Raw genomic sequence first — 25102 nt, forward strand, 5'->3', positions numbered from 1 at the left:
GTAAACGTCTTGATTATGTTGTGCACTGTGAACAAAGGAACATTGAGATCTCTGGAGATAGACTTGCACCCTTGAGATTGTTGATATGTTTCCACAATTTTGGTTATTCTCTTTTCCTCTTTGTGTTCTCCATGCTTAATGTGGCACACACCAACACACAATGCAAAGATTGAGTCAATTTCTCCCCTCTTTATCTGGATTTAGGTGTGATTTTCATATTGCCCATTCCTGTTACTTGCCACAAGTGAGTTTGAACTAGCATCAAATGCATGAAACAAAGTTGTTTACCAACAATTGTGGGAAGGTGCAAACATTTTTCTCGGGCCCATTTTTTGAGTTTTGTGTGAAATTATGTCCAAATTGTCAATTTTTTTCCTCTTTTTTCATGATGTTCCCACACGCACAAAGGAAATAAACATGTGTACAACAAAACATGCGTAATTGCAATAATTCTCTTCTCTGGGAGAAATACTTCATCTCCTGGAGTAGTTTCATGGGTATCAACATTTTCAGACATGACTGAAAAAAAAAATAAAAAAAAATAATATATATATATATATGTATATATATATATATATATATATATATATATATATATATATATATATATATATATATATATATATATGTATATGTACATATATATATATATATATATATATTTTAATATATATATATGTATATATATATATATATATATATATATATATATATATATATATATATATATACATATATATATATATATTATGTATTATGTAACATATGGATGCAAAACCTGACAAAAAAAGAGGCAAGGCTGAAGAAGAATCAACACCTTTGAAGTGTGGTTTTGGAGAAGGATGGAATCAATACCATGGATGGGAAGGCGAACAAACAAACCAATTTTGGATAAAATCAAGCCAGACATGTCATTTGAAGCAAGGATTACCAAGCTATGACTTGGTTACTTTGGACACAACACACGAAGAGATCAATCACTGGAGAAGGAACAAGGCAAAGAGGAAGACCAGCAACTCGATGGCCTGTTACTATTAAGAAAATGGTGGAGAAGACCTTGGTGGACTTAGCTAGGCTTGATCTTGACTTTGGTATAGTCGACCCTAGGGACCCTACCCCATATATATATATATATATATATATATATATATATATAGATAGATAGATAGATAGATATATACCCCGTTGATCAAAGGAAAGACACTGACACCAGATTGGATAAAATGGCCACTGCAGCCTTTTATTAAATAAAATACAGTATTCAGTAATAACATATAAATATAGATGGGTGAGGTTCTCGAAGCTCATAAATCTGGTGATTACCAACAGTTATAACAGTAACCTCCCCCTGACCCCTAATTACTCCCAGTTGGACTGGTGTATCGTGTGTCTGGAAAGCTTTAGGATCTGTGTCAAGTTTAGACCTCATCAAACTGTAAGAAATAATTTTTATTTGAGGCAAATAGAGTTCATTCCCCTGAATTCTCCCTATAAAAAGTATTTCATGCTCTACTGTTAGTAAATCATTTCCTAGTACCTCCTTGACCACTTCTGTACATCACCCGTGACTCTCTGAGGAATACTTACTCCAGTGCTATGTCTCTCTAATACCCATTCAGAATCAAGGAGCTGCCAATAGTGAGAAGCCATAAATTCATCATTGATCAGAAGGGGCAATATCATTTGTTCTAGTAGTGATATAAATGGTCCTTTAGAAACCAAACTACTTTATGACGGCCATTAATTTTTACCTGGCAGCCTACTCTAGCCTGTTCTGCAGTATATATGAATTATACACGTAATCCCTGCATGAGTCCGGGCACTCAATTTATTCAATGTTTAAATGTCATTAGCCAAACATTAACATGGATAGAAGAGTGAGGTATTTCAGATCCCAGACAGGCGTACTGCCGTGTAATGCATATCTGCTGCACCCTGAGAAATGAAGCTCACATTCAGTCAAGCAGAAGAGTTGGCATTACAACCGGGATTGTACATTCTTACCGGCCATGGTTGGCAATGTCTCCACGTAGTAATTTCCCTGGAGAACAATCCATAGCAACCTTAACCATACATGTTTTCCTTTTAACATGACTTAAAAAGCAAGAATAATTTCCACTACTTAAATATGCCTGGATTACTTGCTTTAACTCTTACCTTACCAAACAGATATATGTGCAGAATTCATTGTAATTCAAATGTGAAATATGAAATAAGAAAAAATAATAGATTAAAAAGATCTATCAAGGGTTTTAACTTAAAAATACAATTTAAAGGAATCTGTTACCAGGTTATTGCTACCCCATCTGAGAACAGCTCTCAGATTAGGTGGCAAAAAACTGGTGACAGATTCCCTTTAAAAGAAGTAGAAAAAAGATGGATCATATCATATGTTCATCATCTTGTTTTGACATTGCTGTGCATATATCCATTTTTTTTTGCATTTTGAGTGTTTATTTTAGGCATGTTCCAAGTGGAAACCACCTGAAAAAGACTCTGTGTGCACTAAGTGACTCATTGCTGTAATCAGAGTCTCTGTCTCTACATTATGCTGCTCAAAAAGATAATAGATTACACGCTGTCACATAGCTGCCAATCAAAGAAAGCGAGGGTGACACATTGTCCATAGTGACGGCTTCTGCAATCACATTGAGCTGGACCACACAAAGAAACATGCTGTAACTTGTATCTCCTGAGCCCAAATACAACATATATAGGAGAGCCATCTCCTATACGTACTATATATCATTTACAATACTGGCGTCTTTACATTTGTCAAAGAGACCTTTCAGCACCGGGGTCCAGATGGAATGGCTGTTTTGCACCACCTTATAGCTATGCCTCAAAATAAAATCTCCGTTTTAAAGATTCTCCAAATCTGAAAATTATGGATCACAAGGACGCTCCTTCAGCCTTAGTTTTCAATTAGATACAATTCTAGACATTGAAATATTGAGTAACTACTGTATGTACCGTACAAAGAAAATTAATGCTCACCAGACTATCACATCCTCTTTACTAATGTTACTTGTTATCATTAAACTTTAATACAGAAGCATTGGATTCACAGTGGCGATATCAGATATCTTGTCGACCCTGTTGACCCATGTGATCTCCATGCCCCAGCATTCAGCAAGTAATAAATCCACCATCTGCTTTACCATTGATTTTACTCCGTGTCTTATACATGTTAATGAAGCGCCAGGTTGCAGCATCTGCTTAGTCAGTGCGACAAAATCCAATGTGTAATTGACGCCTAATGTCTGGGACTTCTTGACTCTTTTTACTGGTAAATGTCACTGTCCCAGTTCTTCCTTTGACCTTCTCCATGTCTACAGCGAAGCACAGTGCATTAATATTTCACAAAGAGGTTCTGTTTGGTGCAATATCGGATGTGTTCTTCATATTTGCTGTTCATTAAATCTATACTAGGGCAAAATATTTAAAGGTATTTTATCTCTACTTCATCAAATGTTTTGTGGACATCATTTTATGACCTTCATGGAGTGCACACCTCTCTTTTTCTCTGGATTGACATTCTGTACAGTTTGCTTTATTTTCCAATAGAGTGAATGATTGCTATGGAGTAAACTCCACTATACTGAACCATTTTTGCTCTAAAAATGACATTCTCTTATAGTTTTTTAACATATATAATATAAAATGTTCATATCTATGTTCACAATCTGCCATTGTTAATATAGTTTATACTCTCCAAGCAGCACCAAAATGGGTTTGCTTTAAAATATAGGATAAATCACCTGTTAATTGTACACTAGAAGTTTATATGTCAAAATCAGAGTTAGCAAATTGAACCAATGAAGAAACAAGAAGTGTCCCTCAGACAACCTTAGACTTCCATTTAGTTAACCAGAGACCATTAGAGTCTAGACCAAATACCAATACCCCTAAAAAATAATTTTAATAGATATCCTTTAAAATTTATTTTACAAAACACTCAAACAATGAATAGAAAGATGCTGAAAAGCATGCAGGTTATTATACAGCTAGGGTACTACAAAGTAATTTGTGGGTAGGGGCTAGTAGTCGCTTGTAGGCCTTAGACATCCCTACTTGACCATAGCGGTTGGCACCCTAGAAAACGAAGTGGCATGTAAACTCATGAACGGGAATCCTGGAGACTCTAGTAAGCACCTGCTCTAATAAATATACCACTCTACTGCATCACCGTAAGGAAAGGGCAAGAACAAATATTCATACAAACAACTTCAGTAATAAAAAAAACATTCTAAGTACTATATATAGATATGTGGGAATCATGTCTCATAGGATTAAAAAGGGCATAAACATTTATAGAGGTGTACTGAGCTTTTTTTTGAGGCTTTAATAGTCCAATGTCATCAATCCCATGTACCAATGCATTTCCCCCTGATTCCCCTGGGGTTGATCAGTAGAAGAGATCATATAAAGACAGGAGCCAGTAATGCAGCACCCGTCAAAGAGAGGGAATGATAACTGTGGTAACGGTGGACTACTAAAGCCTCTAAAAAGTTAAGTACACCTCCTGAGTGTTTACAAACCCTAGTATTTATCCTACGGGACATGATTCCCATATATCTATATACAGTGCCTTGCAAAAGTATTCGGCTCCCTTGAGTTTTTTAACCTTCTCCGACATTTCAGGTTTCAAACATAAAGATAAAAATTTTAATGTTTGATCCATTAAAATCAATGGGTTCACACATATGTGAATGTTTTCCCATGGACCGTGTGTCCATGTGGAGCATACATATGTGCGTGTGCTCCACACATAGATATGTCCGTTTTTCTCAGGTAACAAGGGTGTCACACAGACTGCACGGACTGCACACTGATGCGATCCCTGTGACTTCAGTATGACAAGTACCAAGGAAAACCATGTCTCTGTAAAATAAAATTAATTTCTATACTCACCTTCTCCAGCGCTGCTGTCTCTGCCGCTGCTGTCACTTGCATCTGACCACCGCTCATTATGGTCATCGCATATTTACTGCACCTCGGACCGGATGTAGCAGCAGCTGGGAGTCAGCAGGGGCGGAGATCACAGAGCGGAAGACATCAGCACCATGGACAGCAGCGACCAGGAGAAGGTGAGCAGAAAGTTCCTGTTCTCCATGTGTTATCATGAATAGCACACGGAGATCACTCATGTGCCAAAATTACGGCATACGGAGGGCCATACGCACCTTTTACACTTCAGTGCAAAACATGTGTGTTTTTTTACGGATGTGGGAAAAAGGTCTAAGACGTAGTCACTAGGGATGATCGAATACCTCAAATATTCGGCTTCGTGAATATCCGACGAATAACTCGCCGCTATGCGAATATGCGATGCGCAATGTAAGTCTATGGGAAGGCCGAATAGTTCCGAATAGTTGTTATTCGGGTTTCCCATAGATTTACATTGCGCATCAAATATTCGCGAATAGCGGCAACCTATTTGGCAGATATTCGCGAAGTCGAATATTTGAGGTATTCGATCATCCCTAGTAGCCACATCTCACAGTACCCCTTCAATAGAACTAAGTTAAATAGTAGCTTTGGAGCCAACTGTGGACAATAAGTTGCAGGTAAGCATGAAGTGTAGATAATGACCCTGGTCTGTATTTCGCTACCCAACCTGAATTATCCTGAACTGTCTATTATCCAGCATACACATGGGAGCAGAAAAAAATGTTTTGCACCAGTAAAATAAGTTAATTTAAGGTCATCGCTTTTCTTTAACTTAAATGCTGCAAAATTCATTTTTTTTTTCAGAGAAATCGTGACAGCTCTACTTACTTACCGCCTTAAACCCATGGAAACAGTAAATCATGCAATGATAAATGTCATTTCTGAAGGTACAAGAGTATATAAAATGAAGGGATGGCACACACGCTGCCAGTAACAGGAATATGCAGCTTGACAAGCCAGAGTCAATAATGTCTGTCAAAATGTGGCTTCTTAGATCATTGTGACAAGTAATTAGGTGACCCCGTTTAATCTGGATAAGCAGGGTTTGGGCACTTTACAGTGTCTACATGATTCATGAGGGGGCACACGGTGACTCTTTTGTCAGCAGAAATCTGCTTTTTTAAGATGACATTACCGAAGATTGTTTTCTCATTTGTGATTCCGGGGTGTTCTGCTTACCGTCTACGCGGCCGTCACTGCAATGGGATCCAGCCAATGCAGCATTAAGGGAATGGGATTTAGGCAAGTTCATGTAAAACAGCTCATTTGTCAAACAAGCCAGCATTTGTCATGAGTGGGCCCATTTATCAGACGCTTCCTGAAAGCTGATGTAGCCTTTGCTTGCGTAGAGTTCAAACATGACAGGCCAAGATGGAATTCGTGTGTTGCTACAGCAACCATGCTGGATTTCATTTACCCATATTTTACTGTAGATCTCCATCAATCATCTGCATCATTCCTCTGATATGTAAAGAGGACTCAAATGCTTTGGGACTGTCATTTAAGGGTGAAACATAAGTCCCTGCATCTCCACCCTTAATCTCCTCCGCCCCTTTGATCTTACTTACATGTTGTACCTTATTCTTTTTATTAGTTTTAAACCTTATGACATAAATAAATTACAAAACTAAATTTAAAAGTAAAGAAGCATCAGCAGAAAGTAACATTGCTTAACTCCTTCGTTTTTTCCCAGTCATAACTTTTTTTATTTTTCCTTCAATGAGGGCTTGTCTTTTGTTAGATGAGTTGTACATATCTATCCATTATCTATCTATCTATCTATCTATCTATCTATCCACTATCTATCTATCTATCTATCTATCTATCTATCTATCTATATATATATATATACATATATGCTTTTAATTTTATCATGTGATGCAATGGTAAGAGGGGAAAAAAATTCCAAGAGTGGCGCAATAGCAAAAAAAGGTGAAATTCTGCAATAGTTTTTTTTATATTTACAAGGTTCATTTTACCATAAAATTGCAATATGATTCTCCAGATAAGTATGATTATGTAGATACAAAACATGTATAGTTTTTGTTTTATTTAAGTGGTGAAAAAAAGATTCAGAGATTTATAAAAAAAAAAAAAAAAAAAAACCCTTGCTTGTGTAGCAACTTTTCGAGAGCCGTAACATTTTACATTTTTGGGATATGGAACTGTGTCAGGGCTTGTTTATGGTGCCCGGAGCTGATGTTTTATTGATATTATTTTGGGGCATATACGATGTTTTGATCACCTGTTATTAATTTTTTTTCTGTTGTTGCAAAGGCCAAAATACTGTCATTCTGGAGGTTTTTTCTGTTACACTGTTTACCCATCTGATAAATTTATTTTAGGTTTTGATAGATCATACTTTTACGAACACAGTGATGCAAAATATGTGTATATTTTATTTCTTAATTTGTAATGTGGTAAAGGGCAAGTGATTTGAACTTTTTTTTTATTTTTTTAAAACATTTTTTCTAATTTGCACTGCGTTTAATAGTCTCCTTAGGAGACCTGCAGTAGTCTGATCACTTGTTCTACATACAGCAGTGCCAAAGTATTGCTGTTTATAGAAGAAATCACAGTGTCCTATGAATGTCAGCCACGGGTTGGCTTTCATAGGAATACTGAGATGACAGACAGAGGGGTCTTCAGCCGACCCCTGGCTGTCATGGCAACTGATCGGCATCCCACGACAACGCCATAGAGGTGTCGATGAGTGCTCAGAACAGTGCGCCCCCCTGCCAGTGTGTGTTAAATGCCTCTGCACATTAAATGTCCCCCAGTCGTGCATGTTAGAGGCACATGTTGGCTGAATGAATTAGCCAACATGTGCAGGGAAAGATGTGTGCTTGATGAATGTCATTCGTGATTAAGGGGTTAAATCAGGCTTTTGTATTATTTGTATTTTTTATTTATTTTTATTTTTATTTTTTTAAATGGCCACATTTTTTTATATCATGATCTTTATTAATTACTCCAAAATAGTAATCTATTTTTTTTTTACACTGGCCACTGGGGCTTATTTAGACTCATACTTCCTGGTGTTTGTAGAAGAATTTTCAGGAGGCTCATATCAATTCTATACACAGCTGATAACACATGATCTATCAATTAAAATAGGTGATGTCCCACTTAACCCTGCTCCACCTCCATTCACGCTGATGTTTGTACACGCTCATTAGATGCTTTAATATAAAATGTGAGGTTGTGGTCTATTCATTGTGGCTATGTACATGTGTTGTTTCCTGAAACAACAGAAAGTTAGAAACCACAAAAGCCCCAGTGGCCAGTGTGAAAATTTCAAGGTTTCTATGTTATGTTTTTAATACAGATTAAAACAAACTGTCATTTTTTTTAAATATACATTTAGCACAAAAGCAGTAGGTCTAATTTCTAATGACAGGTTAATTTTAATTCAATATATTATGTATTGTTTTTATGCTGCAGTCAAGAAAATGGTATCTGAGAAGATTGTCCCATGTTCAACTTTACTACATGACAATAAAATAACAAAAGTCCCTTTTATTTGCAGGTCCTTCCTCTGTGATTAGCAATGACGATGACTCAGCCAGCCCTCTTCATCACATCTCTAATGGTAGCAATACACCATCTTCCTCAGAAGGTGGACCTGATGCAGTTATCATCGGTATGACCAAGATCCCGGTCATTGAAAACCCCCAATATTTTGGAATCACCAACAGTCACCTAAAGCCTGACACTTGTAAGTTCAATGCTTTGAATTCTTTTTAAATGAACTGTTTGATAGTGATAATAACATGTCTAGTCACATCGATCTGAAATAGGAGATTTTTGTGCATAATTATATAGTTAATTTGTTGCATGATTAAGTTAAAAAATGTTATATCTGTGCAAAGAAATCTCTCTTGGAGAGCTACTCCTTAAGAGGATCGCTCCATCATTAAAAAAACCTTTATTTATTGAAAGAGGCTTGTATATTGAGCTTACATGGGGACTGTACTTTCAACAAACCTTACATAAATCCATAGTATAAGCAAACAAAAGAAACTTAGTAACACATGTAATCAGATAATTCTACTTCTTTCTCAACTTATGAGCCAGTAAGACATATTATGTCCCATCTGGGGTCTAAAAAAAGGTTAAAAATAGTGTAATAAAAAACAAACAAAAAAACACTGCAAAGAAATCCTTGCTGTGGGTAGAGCCCACTTCTATCTCCAGAAGAAAAAGCAGTGCATGATGTATGGCCAGATTTGCCATTTTTCAGAAACAAAAACGCATTAAGTGGATGTGGCAAAGCGAAAACACTTATGAAGTCAAAATAGCCACTGCTGCTGTAGATACATTTTTTGAGGGGTCTCATTTCTAAAATGGGTTCACTTTTTGTATTTTCTGCTGTTGTGGCACCTTAGGAGCTCTGCAAATGGCATAAACTATTTCAGCAAAATCTGTGTTCCAAAAGCCAAATAGCGTTCCTTCCATCTGACCCTTGTCATGTGGAAAAGTAGTAGCTTCCAACAACCTATGGGGTATGACCGCATTCAGGAGAAATTGTGTAACACATTTTTGTCATGCTAGGTACAGGGGAGTACCAAGTGAATGGTGAAAGGGAAATCCTGTGTCTAGGGAAGGAAGAGATGATGACCCCTGACCAAACCTACCATTGGCCCCTGGGGTCCTTCACCACCCTACATAGGTTTCTGAACCTATGCGCCGAGCCAGATACCTGATTCAAGGATGAACCTAGAGCTGGGCCCTAGATAGGGAATGGGTGAGATGAGCTCTTCGTCAACCCCACTAAACAATAAAGAAGACACAGGGAGCACAAACAAACATGGGGAAAGCGCATAAACAACTTATCTCGAAATGCCTCAGGAAGAAGTTCAGCAAAGAGCAACAACAATGCTACAGGTGAGTGCAAGCCACCTGCTTGCATCCAGAGCTTGAGTGACCTGAATATCACCAACTCAAGTACAGGAAAAATGAGCATATTTAAACCCAAGGGGATATACAGATGCTTAGCAGCTGAAGGGAAGAGGAGCACTGCAGGGTCCTAATATTAAAACTATTAAAACCCAACAGAGGAGATACCTAGCACACTGAATACTAACACAAGTAATAATAGAAAGTCAGGGAACACTTTATGCAGCCAAACGCTGTGACCGTCTATTGCCGGACACCGCAGGACTGTCTGTCACTAGTGACAATTTTGAGGTCCATTTTCACTTTTTGCATAAATAAAAAGATTTACAGCTAATTTTAGTGGTAAAAATATTATTTTTTTCCAACTGCCCAAATTTGTGATATTCTTGTGGTACTTGAGGTACTTGTGTGTTTGAAATACTAACAACAACCCTAGGTAAATTATTTGATCAGTATCAGTGAAGTTTTCCAAATGGGGTCACTTGTTGCTTTTTTTTGGCTGTTCTGACCACCTCACAGTCTGTGGAATGCAGAATCTATTCAGATAAACTGCGTTCTAAAAGCCAATTCACTATTCAGCCCTTCTGATCCCCACAATGTATTCAAGCAGTAGTGTTCAAACACACATGGGTCAGTGCCAGATTTGGTAAAAAATGCACAACAAATTGGCCTTTCCATTTTTAACTGTTACCCCTTGCGCAAATTAAAGTTTAAGGCTAAAGTAACAGTTTGTGCGCATGACGACCTTTGGTGAGTTTTTGATGCTGCATCAAAAATGCAGCATCTTAGGCTGCTTTCACACTTCCGTTTTTTTTACATCGGTCATAATCCGTTTTGTGACTGATGGGACGGATGCGTCGCACTCTGTTGTAAAACGCATGCAACGGATCCATTAAAAAAACGGATCCGTCATCTAATTCCGTCAATTGACAGATTCCGATGGATTCCGCCGCCCATAGACTTCCATTATAACACAAGACGGACGCCAACGTATCCGTCACTGTCAGTTTTTTCACAGCACAGAAAAAACATTACATTCTGCGTTGCTTCTGCCCAACGGACAGTTACTACATGACTGATCCGTCGTGCGGCGGATGCAACACAAGGCCATCAACCGCAATCTGTCCTTAATACAAGTCTATGGGGAAAAATGGAATCCTGCAAAATATTTTGCAGGATACCGTATTTTCTCAAGGCGACGGATTACAACTGATGCTAAAAAACGGATGTGTGAAAGCAGCCTTACAGTGCCAGCAAAGTGGATTATAATATTCTTATGCCCACTTTGCTTCTTTTTCACTCAACGTAAACTGACCTGTGGTGTGTGCTTCAAAACGGCAACATGTCAATATCTCTAGTGAGTAGGTTGACACAGATTTTTCCATAGACTTGCATTATAGGGGGAAAATCTACAGGTAAAAACTGTACATGCATTTTTAGTGCATTTCTGCTGCATAATGTAATCCACACATAACTATAACCATATACGAGTAGATTTGTCAAATACCAGGAAGTTTTCGAAACAAAGCAGCTTTGTTTAAACCATACCGAAAGAGACAAAAAAATGGAGAGTCAAAAACGCATTTTAAAAACGCATGTAGAAAAACACAATTTACTTAATTTACGTAATAGTAGCAGAAATGCTGCAAAAATTCTGCAAAATCAAAAACTCACCAAAAGCTCATCCTGGAAAAGTAGCTACACTCCGTGATGTAGTTTGTGGCTTAAAAATTCTCACCACATCCATTGATGAATTGCTTCTGGGGTTTAGTTTCCCAAATGGGTCAATCAATGCTAAATTATTATATACTTCTAACATCCTAACAAAATAAAAGAACATTTGAAAAATGATGTTGACATAAATTACACAAATGGGAAATGCCTATTGGTTTTAGAATATAAATTTTCAAAGTTAGAAAATTGCAAATTCTTCTAAATTTTAATACAAATTCAGATATTTTCTTTAAAAAAAGTGAAGAAAATGTCCAAAATTTGTTTTATTTTATGTCAGAAAAAAGACAATTTCAGAATCACCGGGATATATTGCAGAATTTGAGAGTTATTAACTCATAAAGTGACATTGGTCAGATTTGAAAAATGTGGAATGGTCATTAAGGTCAAAATTGGCCCCGTCACTAAAAGGTTAAGAGGGAGAGTCTGCAAAGGAGAAAACTTGTGAAAAATGCAAGATACAAGATATAATGTTAAGAATTAGTACAATTCTTCCTTATTTACACGGACATGCACAATATGAATAGTTTTGAAAGTACACTTACCATTTAATAACATCTTATAGAGTAAAGTAGCAGCTGTAAATTGCCTGCATCCTTTAGGCTAGGGCCCCACTTTGCGTTCTCCTACTTGCAGTTCTAAACACACGTTTTGGGCTTAATTGATTTGACCAAAGTTGCCTTTTTCAGAAATGTAGCTCTAAAAACGCATGCATATTTACCGCGTTTTAGATGCGTTTTCAGCGCTTTTTACCTGCTTTTACACCTGCATTTTGATAGATGCGTTTTGAACATCATGACACTGCTAAATAAAGTTTAAATAGTCAAACTCAATGAAAAAAATGGAAAAAAAGAAAGAAATCTATATTTTTGTGAAAAATAATGAAAATAGATTAATTTAATGAAATTATAGCGGTAATAGGATATTTAATGGAAAAATAGCAATAATTTATTAAAATTCTTATTTTTAATTGTCGGACTATGTGTGTGTGTAAAGGGACATATGAAATCATTATTTTGATGTCCAAAAAGCATGCGTTTTTGAAGTCCAAAACGCATGTTTTCTGCACTGGAAAAGCAGGTAAAACGCAGGAATTTGCTGGAATCTTGGTTTTTGCCATTTCTCATAGACTTCAATGTTAGCAAAACGCACCCAAAATGGCAAAAACAATTGACATGTTGCTTCTTTGCCACAAAATATGCAAATTAAACGCAGCATTTTAAAAAGCAAAGTGGGGTCAGAAATTTCACAATTTCCATAGGATAACATGAAAAAACAAAACGCAAGACATTTGGCCATAAAACGCTGCAGCTCAAAACGCTGCAGAAACGTAGGTTGTAAACGCAAAGTGGGGCCCTAGCCTTAAATCCATGGCAATCTGTTAGACTTCAAGCTAAATTCGACTTAAGACTTGTGAATCCTCACATCGTACGCACTGAGCACTGTGAGGATTCTCTGGTGATGGCGCTGGGAGCAGCGGGTGCAAGACATCAAGTACGCAATTTGCATACATGCGGTCACATGCCGGCTAGACTGTATCTGGCCTCACTCAATACAAGTGCATTGAGCGAGACCGGGTACAGTCTAGTCAGAATGTGGCTGGAAGTATGAAAATCGCATACTTGTAGTCACATGACCACCAGCTCCCGGCATCGGAGAATCTTCACAGCACACAGGTTCTCGAGATATGAGCATTTACAATTTTACAATCAAATAGAGTAACTGCAGACTGTAGCTTAAGACCGGACAACCCTTTAAAATGCTGTAAAGATATATTGAGGCTAGGTCCAGATACTTTGCCACAAATCAGCAGTGTTAAGTGTAAACTTTGTTACATATTTGCCTTGAGCTTTCTAAAAATTTAGCACTATGAATTGCAAAAAAGGATTTTATAGGCCCTTTGCAAATTTTGCATTAGGGTGCCAGACCTTCAAATTATGCATTTAAAAGTATGCTTCTAGTTAGACCAGGGTCACACGAGCACACGGCATCCGATGTGAGCGCATCAGATGCAATGAGCTAATGACACTTGGCTCAGACTCTGCTGCAAGCATGAGCTAAGTGTCACTCACTGTGCTCCGATTCTCTAAAATGCGAGATTGGGATCATAGATGAGATTAGTTAGTCCATCTGCTCCGCTGCCTGTCTCTGCATATATCGTACTGCACTTAGGTGTCACCCGAGTGCAGTCAAGTGTTTCACGTGCACCCATAGACTTGTATGTGTGTGTGATCTGAGACATGATGCCAATCGCCGCATGCAGTGATTTTTTTATCATGCCGAATCGGTATAGTCTAACAAAGCATAAAATTGGAGCAAGTGCTTTCTGATAAAATATCAGATATCACTTTCCAATTAATACGGAAATGAGAGCAAACCATAACATTGTAATCCATCGAGCTTTTACTCACTGATAGAAGAAATGATATCCAGTTATTTTGTAGCTAATGACAAAGATTAAAATAGTCAGAGTAAAAAAAAATTTGCACTTAGTGAAAGTTCCCGTCATAACTTTTTGGTGAGTTATTGATGTTGTATATTTTCACTGCACAACAAATTGCAGCATTTTAGGCCTTGTGCACACAGTGGTTATTTTATGTGTTTCTTGGTGCAGTTTTGGTGCAGTTTGTTGCTCAAATATGCATGTCTATGCCAGCAATGTCAATGAGAATTCTTAAGTGCTGTGCGCATGGTGCTTCGTTCTCCATTGCAGTTTGGGGTACAGAAAAAAGAATCAGCATGTCAATTTTTGGTCCGTTTTTTCCTCCTTTTTGTAGCCCTTCAAGTTATTGATTTCACTAAAAAAAACGCATGGCACAAAAACAGACTAAAAAACGCACCAAGGTGCAGATTTTGGTGCAAGAATTTCTGCAGCAAACACTCAGTGTGCGAACATACTCTTATAGTTCCAACAAAGTGGATGGAGTTATAGAAATCTCGTAACCAAAGTGTGTTTTTCAAATGTGCCATAGGTCAATTTATCTTGCGAGTAGGCTGAGTTTTATGTGAGGAATGCAAATACATGAAAAAATGCACCGGTAAAATACACATATCCCTTTTTAGTGTATTTCCATTGCACTAAAAACTCATGTAATCTGTACATCACTGTACCAATAAAGTTTTGTCAAAGTGAAACGTCTGGAAGTATCAAAATCAAAGCAGCTTTAGGGTGCCTTCAGACTTTAGTGATGCAGCAGCGATCTGACCAGCGATCTGACCTGGTCAGGATCGCTGCTGCATCGCTACATGGTCGCTGGTGAGCTGTCAAACAGGCAGATCTCACCAGCGACCAGTGACCAGCCCCCAGCCAGCAGCGACGTGCAAGCGACCCTGCGCTTGCACGGAGCCGGCGTCTGGAAGCTGCGGACACTGGTAACTAAGGTAAACATCGGGTATGGTTACCCGATGTTTACATTAGTTACCAGTGCACACCGCTTAGCTTTGCTCTCCTAGCTACAGTACACATCGGGTTAATTAACCCGATGTGTAATGCAGCTACATGTGCAGAGAGCAGGGAGCCGCGCACACTGCTTAGCGCTGGCTCCCTGCTCTCCTAGCTACAGTACACATCGGGTTAATTAACCCGATGTGTACAGCAGCTACATGTGCAGAGAGCCGGAGCCGGCAGCACAGGCAGCGTGAGAGCTGCGGAGGCTGGTAACTAAGGTAAATATCGGGTAACCACCTTGGTTATCCGATGTTTATCTTGGATACAGCTTACCGCAGCTGCCAGACGCCGGCTCCTGCTCCCTGCTCGCTTCATTCGTCGCTCTCTCGCTGTCACACACAGCGATCTGTGTGTCACAGTGGGAGAGCGCCTTTGAAGAAAACGAACCAGGGCTGTGTGTAACGAGCAGCGATCTCGCAGCAGGGGCCAGATCGCTGCTCAGTGTCACACACAGCGAGATCGCTAATGAGGTCACTGCTGCGTCACAAAAAGCGTGACTCAGCAGCGATCTCGGCAGCGAGCTCGCTGTGTGTGAAGCACCCCTTATTTAAAACATGACATCACAAACAGACATAAAAACACAGTCAAAAATGTGATAAAAAAGTAAAAAAATCCATTAAAAATGCAATGAGAAAAACACAAGTAACCTAATTTACACAATAGGTGCAAACATTCTGAAAAAACAAAAACTCACCAAATACTCATTGTGTGAACGTAGCACATAGTCATAGTAAGAGAGACAAGTAAGAAATATCCTGATGTTTTTAATCATTACAAGGAATTGTTTGCATTTTTACAGCCTCTAAGACAATCAGAAGATAAATAGATTTCCTAAATATACGATGACAAGGTTAATGAGTTTTGGCATCTCGTGATAACATCACTACTGTACATTTTCTTATTATTTTTCATAAAACCTTTTAGAGTGTCCCAATACATAGCCCAAAGATTTATTTATGCATAAAGCACCCACCGCAGACAGATTTACTGCGGGGAGAGGTTCCATGTTAAAGAGACAGTCACAATACAAAGTGCTTTAGTGACATAATGGAGCGCAAATTGCACTAGATCTAATGGCACTTAGATTCCAGTTCCTATTGTTCTTAGATAATTATATGGCTTGTAGAATAAAAGTTATTGTTAGAAAACTCTGGATGAAATTTTTAAGAGCAGTTTTGTAATACATCCTCTCCCACACCCATGCCAATACACATCCACACTACTTACGGATAATTTAAGAGGGGTGGTCCACTTCTTGACGAGCCCTTCCTTCTAGATTTGCTGTCCAACATAAAATAAAACAACAATTGAGCTATTAAGGAGGGGTTGTCTGGCAGTGGACAACCCTTTTAAGAGTAATGGGGCGGCCGCTTTATTTATGTTTAGTCAACTGCAAGCTGCCCATAAACATTCTATGGTTTTAAAGATCCTTTCACATATGGCAGATTTGTAATCACTCCAAGGCAGTGTCGGATTGAGCTGCCAAGGGCCCTCCAGGAACCCTGACTCTGGGGGCCCACTGTTTAGCTACATACAAATAATACATTAGCCTCAGTCACACATTTATCTGTACTTCTATGTAATAATGCATGGGTAGTTTGTTGACTGATTGATGAGATGCTGCTTTTCTCTGTACATAGTGAATAATGTAATGGGGCCAAATAATTCTCATAATGGGGAGTAAGTGGCTCACAGCAGCACAGAGGCCCTCAGGGGGATTCCCATGTTCCCCTGTGGGCCAGTCTGAAGGTGCTCTGAGGTTTCGCTCACATCTGCATACAATAAATCTCAGGGAGTTTTTGCAACTGGAAATTGTGTATGGTTTAGTCACTGTTGGGTGTAATTTATTTTACGTATTTTAAGTGTTTTAGGCTAAATAAGATTTTTGCAAATTTTTTTCACCACTTTGCTAGCTACAGAATTACCGTATTTTTCGTCTTATAAGACGCACTGGATTATAAGACGCACCCCATATTTGAAAGAGGAAAAAACAAATTTTACTGTTAAAATTAGGGTCTGTCTTATAATTCTAGTGCGTCTTATATTAGCTCACCAGGGGGGAGTGGCAATGGTGGAAAATCTCAGTAAGGTCTCAGGAGGCAGGGTCTGTGAAGCTGCGAGCCCGGAGGAGGTTGTGTCATGGCTCAGGAGGGTCAGTGGATGGAGGGTCAGCAATATTGTGGGCTCATGGGGTGTCGCGGTGGGTGCCTTTGAATCACTGATAGTTGACACGATGGACTTCAAGAAAATGGCTGCAGAGGCGGCATGTGCGCAGATTGGCCTCTGCGGACACTTTCTTGAAGTCCATCGCGTCAACCACCAGCGATTCAAAGCAGCCCGCAGGCAAATCAATGGTGCCACCCCAGTAAGCCATATCTGGATTATATGACGCACCCCCATTTTACCCCCCTTTTTTGGGAGGAAAAAAAATGTGTCTTATAATCAGTACTTAATACTTAATGCTGTGGTCCAAAACTAAAGTTGATTGAATCCAACATGTCTATTTGATGTAGTCATCTTTTCACTTTTCTATTATACTTCAATTAAAAATTACCTACTGTTCCTTCTCTATTCTTTTTGATTTTAACTTTCATTCCCATACTGTTTTGTTTTGAAATCGCTCACTAGTTGAGTTGTATCCCACTCAAAGGGGATGTCATCAAGGGGCGGAGGCCGCCATCACTGACACAGGTGTTGTACCCACCCTAAAACGAAACATCATCAGTGACTTCAGTATCAGGGAGCTAGTGCCGGCTCTACTGAGCATCTGCCAGTTATCAATTCTGACACATGCTCTGTATGTGCTCCCTGTGCTATATAACTTTGAATGCACAGTGACAGTGACTAATGCGAAGTGATGAGTCAACAAAGGTGAACACTATCAGTGCACATTGAAAAGAGAACATGGCAATCAAGGTGAACAGACACCAGCTCAACCCCCAAACAAGACATTGTTTCCTTGAAACTAGATGTCATCAGTGACATATATGTAGTGGGTGAGCCTACCCCCTACCAGTACCAGCATAGATAACCCGGAATTGTAATTAATAAAAATGTTGACTTTTATTATTTTATGTTGTGATAGGGCACCCCCTAGTGGCCGGGTGGGACGGCTGTCGCCACCGGGGAGGAGGAGCCGGCTGAATCACAGGGGAGTGTGTGTGTGTGTGAGGGGGAGTCGGATCCGGGACGGGAGAGTGTGAACATCGAGGGGCAGAGTGTGTGAGCGGGACCACCAGGGGGCGCCGGAGAGCAAGGAGGAGAACGTAACCTCAGGGTGTGAAGCAACTGGTGTGGGTCCGGTGTGCATGAAACCAAAGTGTGGGAGCCCGGCGAAGTGGAGTACCCCGGGCATATCCCCACCAGAGGGTGCGTTAGGGCAGGCTGCCCCCAGCTCCACCGAAAGTGCCTGATTTTACCGCCGGATCGTGTTGTGCAAATAAAGGATGTCGTTTATTACCAGCACCCTTTGTCTGAAGATCGTTTGTACATCGTCCGGCGAATGCACCATCACACTCTGCCCCACCAAGTCAGTCCCCGACCGTGAAGTAGTGGTGAAGCCAGGGACCAGCCTGAAAACTATAGCCACGACTACAAGGCCTGAGGCTCCCCTGGCTCATCACTTCATGTGGCGTAGTCGGCAGGATACGAATTCCCTGCCAGGGACCCAAGAAGCTGGAGATCAAGTGGTGCCGAGTGCACCGTATCCGGGCTATGAGAGAAGATTTCCAGTCCCATGGTGGGAGGAAGAAGTGCCTAAGGCGTTGGACCGGGCACAAGATGGCGGCAAAATGGCCGCCGTCTGTGAAGCTGAGGAAGAAAGCGCGCGCAGAATTGGCGCCAAAAGAAGAGCCTGGGGCTGGCCGGTGCCGAAGAAGAAGTACGGAGTACTCCGCCCAAAGAGGGGAGGCGTCAGTCCCAGGGCACGAAGGAAGAAATATGAAGTGGGCGGTATTCTCAAGAAAAAGAAGAACCGCCGCGGAGGAGTCAAGATGATGTGTGAGGCTGGGGGCGGAGCTTGTTCAGGAGCGGGAAACATAGACCCGCCTCCACTTCCTCCAGTCTCAGCATTGACCCCGCCGCCATTTCTAGCAACACAGCAAGAGAAAGAGATGGAGACTTCCGGCCAACAGCAGGATCTTGCCATCGCTATGGCTCTGACCAGCCTGGGCCGGGAGCGCCCCAAGCACGCTGACGCAGCGGAAGCATCTCTGCTTGACATTCCGACTGGGCCAGGAGGCCCAGCACGTCCGGAAAAGGTGACCTGGCTGACCACCTGGGACGCGACGACCGGAGGCACGACCACTGAGGTACGGGCAACTTATGCCACCCAGCTACCAGTGGGGAACCGGCCCATGGGGATTACTTATTCCCCCTTGGAAACACCTCAGCCCGTCGTCACAGCCGCAGCACCATCTGTCCCCGTGAGGGAGCCGGCCGAAGTGCTTGCCGAACGGCTGGAACAAGATCACCGGGGCTTCTTTTGGGACCCTGTAACCCCGTCTTCCATACCGTACCCCAGAGCTCCGTCTCCGGTACCAGACCCCGTCCAAGAGCAGCTGCTTGCGGAGACCATCGTCCGGGAAATGCTGTCCAGTCCCGGCGGTGAGGAGCTGGCCCTGCAATTCACCACTGGTATAGTGGTGAAATTCAACCAGCAGGAGGGCTACGGGTTTATCCGTGAAGCAAGCACCGGAGACGATTATTTTTATAATCGGGTCCACCTGGACGTGGAGGGGTTACCGAAGAGGCTTCACACTCTTTATCCGGGAGAGAAGGTGCAGTTCTTACCCGAGGCGGGAAGTCGCGGCCTGTTCGCAGTTGGAGTGACCTGGATGCCGACCGCCCGGGAAGCGGCCCAATGGCAACAAGAGCTGGAATGGGAGGAGCACCATGAGCGGCGCCGAAGCCAGCCAAAACCGATGCCGACGGATGCCTCCCATTCCCGGCGCACCTTTGCGGTTCCACAGGAGGTGCAGTCTGCCCCGAGCGCTGACCCGGAAAAGGGTACCCCGGTGGTGGCGGTGAATCAAAGCGTCACCAATCGTCCGGTGATCGTTCTGGACGTGCCGCAACCTGTGCCTCAACCACCCCGGGTAGCGACCCCATCGCCCCCGCCGGGAACCGAAGAAGCCACGCCATCAGAGCCTCCTTTTCCTCCTGTATCGTTCCGGAGGGTCCGCCGCCAACCTGGGCAGTCCCTGGGCGCCTACATCCAGGCCCAGGCAGCCGAATGGAAGCGGTCCTGGCCTCCGGAATAGACCACCTCAGTAGGCTTGTTTGAAGACCGGTATTGTTGAAAGACCGGCAGAAGTTTGTGTTCAGTTGATAAAACCCGAAGGGAGCTCGCTGTCAGACTGAGTCAGGAACTCCTCCGCAGGGGCGAAGTATTTGCAGTTGTTATAAGTTTATATGCCTGTTGCTCGCCATCACAAGACCGGGAGCGCTGTTGAGCCTCCGGGCGCCATCACAAGACCGGGAGCGCTGTTGAGCCTCCGGGCGCCACCACAAGACCGGGAGCGCTGTTGAGCCTCCGGGCGCCATCACAAGACCGGGAGCGCTATTGAGCCTCCGGGCACCATCACAAGACCGGGAGCGCTGTTGAGCCTCCGGGCGCCATCAAAAGACCGGGAGCGCTGCTAAGCCGCCGGGCGCTGGACTGGTGCCCTTATTCTTGTACGCGGTGCCTGTTGTGGACTGGGCTGAAGGGTATTTTTTTATGCTATGTTCATGTTTGTCAGTTATGTGCTTATAGACAGAGCCTTGCCGGGAGGGTCGGATTTTAAGAGGGGAGGCATGTAGTGGGTGAGCCTAACCCCTACCAGTACCAGCATAGATAACCCGGAATTGTAATTAATAAAAATGTTGACTTTTATTATTTTATGTTGTGATAGGGCACCCCCTAGTGGCCGGGTGGGACGGCTGTCGCCACCGGGGAGGAGGAGCCGGCTGAATCACAGGGGAGTGTGTGTGTGTGTGAGGGGGAGTCGGATCCGGGACGGGAGAGTGTGAACATCGAGGGGCAGAGTGTGTGAGCGGGACCACCAGGGGGCGCCGGAGAGCAAGGAGGAGAACGTAACCTCAGGGTGTGAAGCAACTGGTGTGGGTCCGGTGTGCATGAAACCAAAGTGTGGGAGCCCGGCGAAGTGGAGTACCCCGGGCATATCCCCACCAGAGGGTGCGTTAGGGCAGGCTGCCCCCAGCTCCACCGAAAGTGCCTGATTTTACCGCCGGATCGTGTTGTGCAAATAAAGGATGTCGTTTGTTACCAGCACCCTTTGTCTGAAGATCGTTTGTACATCGTCCGGCGAATGCACCATCACACTCTGCCCCACCAAGTCAGTCCCTGACCGTGAAGTAGTGGTGAAGCCAGGGACCAGCCTGAAAACTATAGCCACGACTACAAGGCCTGAGGTTCCCCTGGCTCATCACTTCATATACCCCACATATCTCCAATGATAGAAAAATATAACCTTAATGAGTTTTCGAAAATTGTTCCACAAACTACGGTAAATATTTTTAAACGTTTATTTTTTTTCTCAACATTATATAAAAAAAAATACAAATTTAGTATCGCCGACATCATACGTTTGATGAGAATAAAGTTACCAGTTGATTTTTATCATATAGTGAACACCATGAATAAACCTCCCCAAAATTGAGAAACGTCATTTATTCAATATACGTTTCTATCCCACTGTGGGTAAGGGCGCCATTTCAGTTTTCACGTCAGTTAGCAGAAAAGCAAAAACTGGTAAAGCCAGCGGTCCTCAGAGATACTGATCACATCTCATTATTGCATTGCAATAACTAACAAAATGGCTCGGCATTGTGATACTAATCTTCGTGCTCCCTGTCCCTTTTGAAAAGGCCCAGGAGAAGAGGAGACATCAGACATATGAGGAGATCGTGCCCACATTTACTGCAGTCATAATGCAAGCTAGCGGTGCACTAGAAATTCATTACAAATGTCAGAAGCTGCTCCTACTAGTTGTTTAAAGTTGGAAATATCAGAACTTTTTAAAAATTTTTGTACATTTTAAGCTGAGCAGCAGCACTCAATGTCAAACAGCAGCTGAAAAAGCAAACAAGATTTTAGTGTGTGTAAAAAGGGTTCTTTACAGTTAAAGCAGTCACACTGTGGAAAGCCCCACCACAAGAGGTAGTAATGGCAGATACTATAAGAGCTTTTAAAAAAGGGCTGGATGATTTTCTCAGTACACACAACATTGTTGGTTATAAGTGACTTAGCGACCAAATGTAGAACTGGTGGAGGAAGGTTGAACTAGATGGACCTAGGTCTTTTTTTCAGCCTATGTAATTTTAACTATAACTGTACTACTAATCCCTTCCTGTAATGGCCAATTTAAGTTTTTCCATTTTTATTTTTTCCTCCCCTCCTTATAAAAGCCAAAATCTTTTTTATTTTTCTGTATCAAAAAATTCCAAATGAGGAGAAATAAGAAAAAAAAAATAATGCATTTCTGACATGTTTTTTTGCAAAATGTTTTATGGCGGACATAGCGTGGTAAAAATAACCCGGCAATATGATTCTCCTCATCATTATGATTATGGAGATAAACAGATTTTTTTTTTTCTTGGCGAAATTTTTTTTTAAATTTCTAAAAAAAATATATATATTTTTTCATATTGCTATTTTTCTAGACCTTTAATGTTTTCCTTTTTCGGTCGATAGAGCCCTGTGAGAGCTTATTTGTTAAGGATCATGAAGCTGTTTTTATTGATGCCACTTTATAGTAGATATGATACTTTGCCTGCTTCTTAGAGCAATATTTTTGCGATGACCAAAAAACTACAATTTGTGCATTTTGAAGTTTTTTCCTGTGTGGATGGGGCTCAAGAGTGTCACTTATATTATTCTTCATCTGTGCATGCAGATTTCAGGGGAAAATATAGATCACTGATAGAAAAGTGACCTGTCAATCACTGACATGAGAAAAGTGGCAGTAAGGAAAAAGGAGCTGTGAGTGCAATGCCCGCCCAATGCACTTTTGATTATTTGCATAACAATTCAACTGTAAATTTCGCCAAAATGTAAACCCAGATTTCTAAAATCAAGGTATGGATGTAATCAGCCTTAGGCGGGCTTTGCACGTTGCGACATTGCAAGCCGATGCTGCGATGTCGCACGCGATAGTCCCCGCCCCCGTCGCAGCTGCGATATCCTTGTGATAGCTGCCGTAGCGAACATTATCGCTATGGCAGCTTCACATGGACTCACCTGTCCTGGGACGTCGCTCTGGCCGGCAACCCGCCTCCTTATTAAGGGGGCGGGTCGTGCGGCATCACAGCGACGTCACACGGCAGGCGGCCAATAGGAGCGGAGGGGCGGATATTTGTGGGATGTAAACATCTCGCCCACCTCCTTCCTTCCGCATATCCTACGGAAGCCGTGGTGACGCCGGTAGGAGATGTTCCTTGCTCCTGCGGCTTCACACACAGCGATGTGTACTGCTGCTGGAGCGAGGAACAACATCGGACCGTCGCGTCAGCGTAATTATGGATTATGCCGACGCTGCACCGATGATACGATTATGACACTTATGCGCTCGTTAATCGTATCATCGAACCTTTACACACTACGATGTCGCATGCAATGCCGGAAGTACATCATTTTCAATTTGACCCCATCGACATCGCACCTGCGATGTCGTAGTGTGCAAAGCCCGCCTTACAGTGCCTTTATATAGATTGTATTAGTTTAGGATATAGAAAAACAGGTTTCCTTTAAAACTCTTGATCATTGTATAAGACCCCCTTCACACGTCCGTGAAAAATGTTCATGTTTTGCACGGCCATGTTGAAGGTGCATATTGCCCATCCGTGTGCCGTGATTTTGGCACACTAGTGTTCACTGTGTGCTATCCGTGCTAGCACACAAAGAGCATGACCTTTTTACTCACCTGTCCCTGGCGCTTCTGTCCCTGGCGCTGCTGTCTCCAGGGCTGCTGTTTCCAGGTCTGTGGTGCAGTGAATATTCATGAGCATAATGAGCGAGCCTGGAAGCAAGTGACAGAAGCACCGAAGACAGCAGCACTGGAGACAGGTGAGTACAGAAAATCATTTTATTTCAAAGACACGAGTTTTCTTTGGTATGTGTCACACCAATGTCACACGGATCACATCAGTGTGCGGTCTGTGTGACACCTGTGCTGCCGGAGAAAACGGACTTGTCTCCTTAACACTAGGACTACTGAGGTAGTCATTTTGACTACTTTGCACCATGTATTTCTATATAGGTGTCACGAGTTCAGTAGTTCTAGTGTTATGGAACACACAGACACGCATGTGCTTCATACAGACACATGGTCCTTGTGAAAACACTGATGTGTGCGCAGACCAATTGATTTTAATGGGTCTGCATATGTCCTTATTTCTGGTACATATTAAAACGGACGTTATACGTACAGGAATCACTGAAGTGTGAAGGGGGCTTAAAACCTTGCTTTCTTGTGATAGATCTCACCTGCATCTCCAATTTTACCATAAAGTACAATGGCTACTGTATAACATAACAATCATTAATTCTTTTGTAGGAATTACCTTTAACAGTGTCCTGCATACAACTTTAAAAGCAGTGTTGACTGAGTTGCTGAGCAGTTACTATTGTAAAGGTATAGCAAGAAAACTAGACCTTATGATTATTACTTTGAGCCATTTTACTATCTCTCTCTTATCAATCAAAACTATAAGCCTGTAGTAGATAAGATTACTGTAGTAGACATTTGGTAATGATTACCAAATGTGATTATTGCTTCTACATTAAAGATTGACATTATTCATCCACATTAATAGCCTGAAATGTAGACTAAATAGTTTCCTTAAAAAGGGTGGTCCGAACTCAAACCAAATTGCCATCTAAATCCCTATCTATTTAGTGCCGTAATCTAAGTTATTTTCTAATATATTTGCATTAAAAATTCCCTATAGTTTCCTAACTAATCTAACTACTATTCTAATTTTTATTCCTATTTCATGTGTAATGGCACTTTGTTTGAGGATCCCAATGCATGCTGGGATACTCAAACAAAGTGCCATGAGGACAGAGGT

At 41.5% G+C, this 25102-nt stretch overlaps 1 protein-coding gene across 1 annotated transcript in view; it reads left to right on the top strand.

Moving 5' to 3' along the window:
* NTRK2 (neurotrophic receptor tyrosine kinase 2) overlaps positions 1 to 25102 on the top strand; it is a 426971-nt gene that overhangs the window by 298584 nt on the left and 103285 nt on the right. Inside the window, 1 exon segment of the mRNA XM_075318432.1 lies at positions 8483 to 8671. Coding sequence (XP_075174547.1) covers positions 8483 to 8671 — 189 coding nt within the window.

This window comes from Anomaloglossus baeobatrachus, chromosome 1 (genome assembly GCF_048569485.1).
Source record: "Anomaloglossus baeobatrachus isolate aAnoBae1 chromosome 1, aAnoBae1.hap1, whole genome shotgun sequence".
Taxonomy (NCBI): domain Eukaryota; kingdom Metazoa; phylum Chordata; class Amphibia; order Anura; family Aromobatidae; genus Anomaloglossus; species Anomaloglossus baeobatrachus.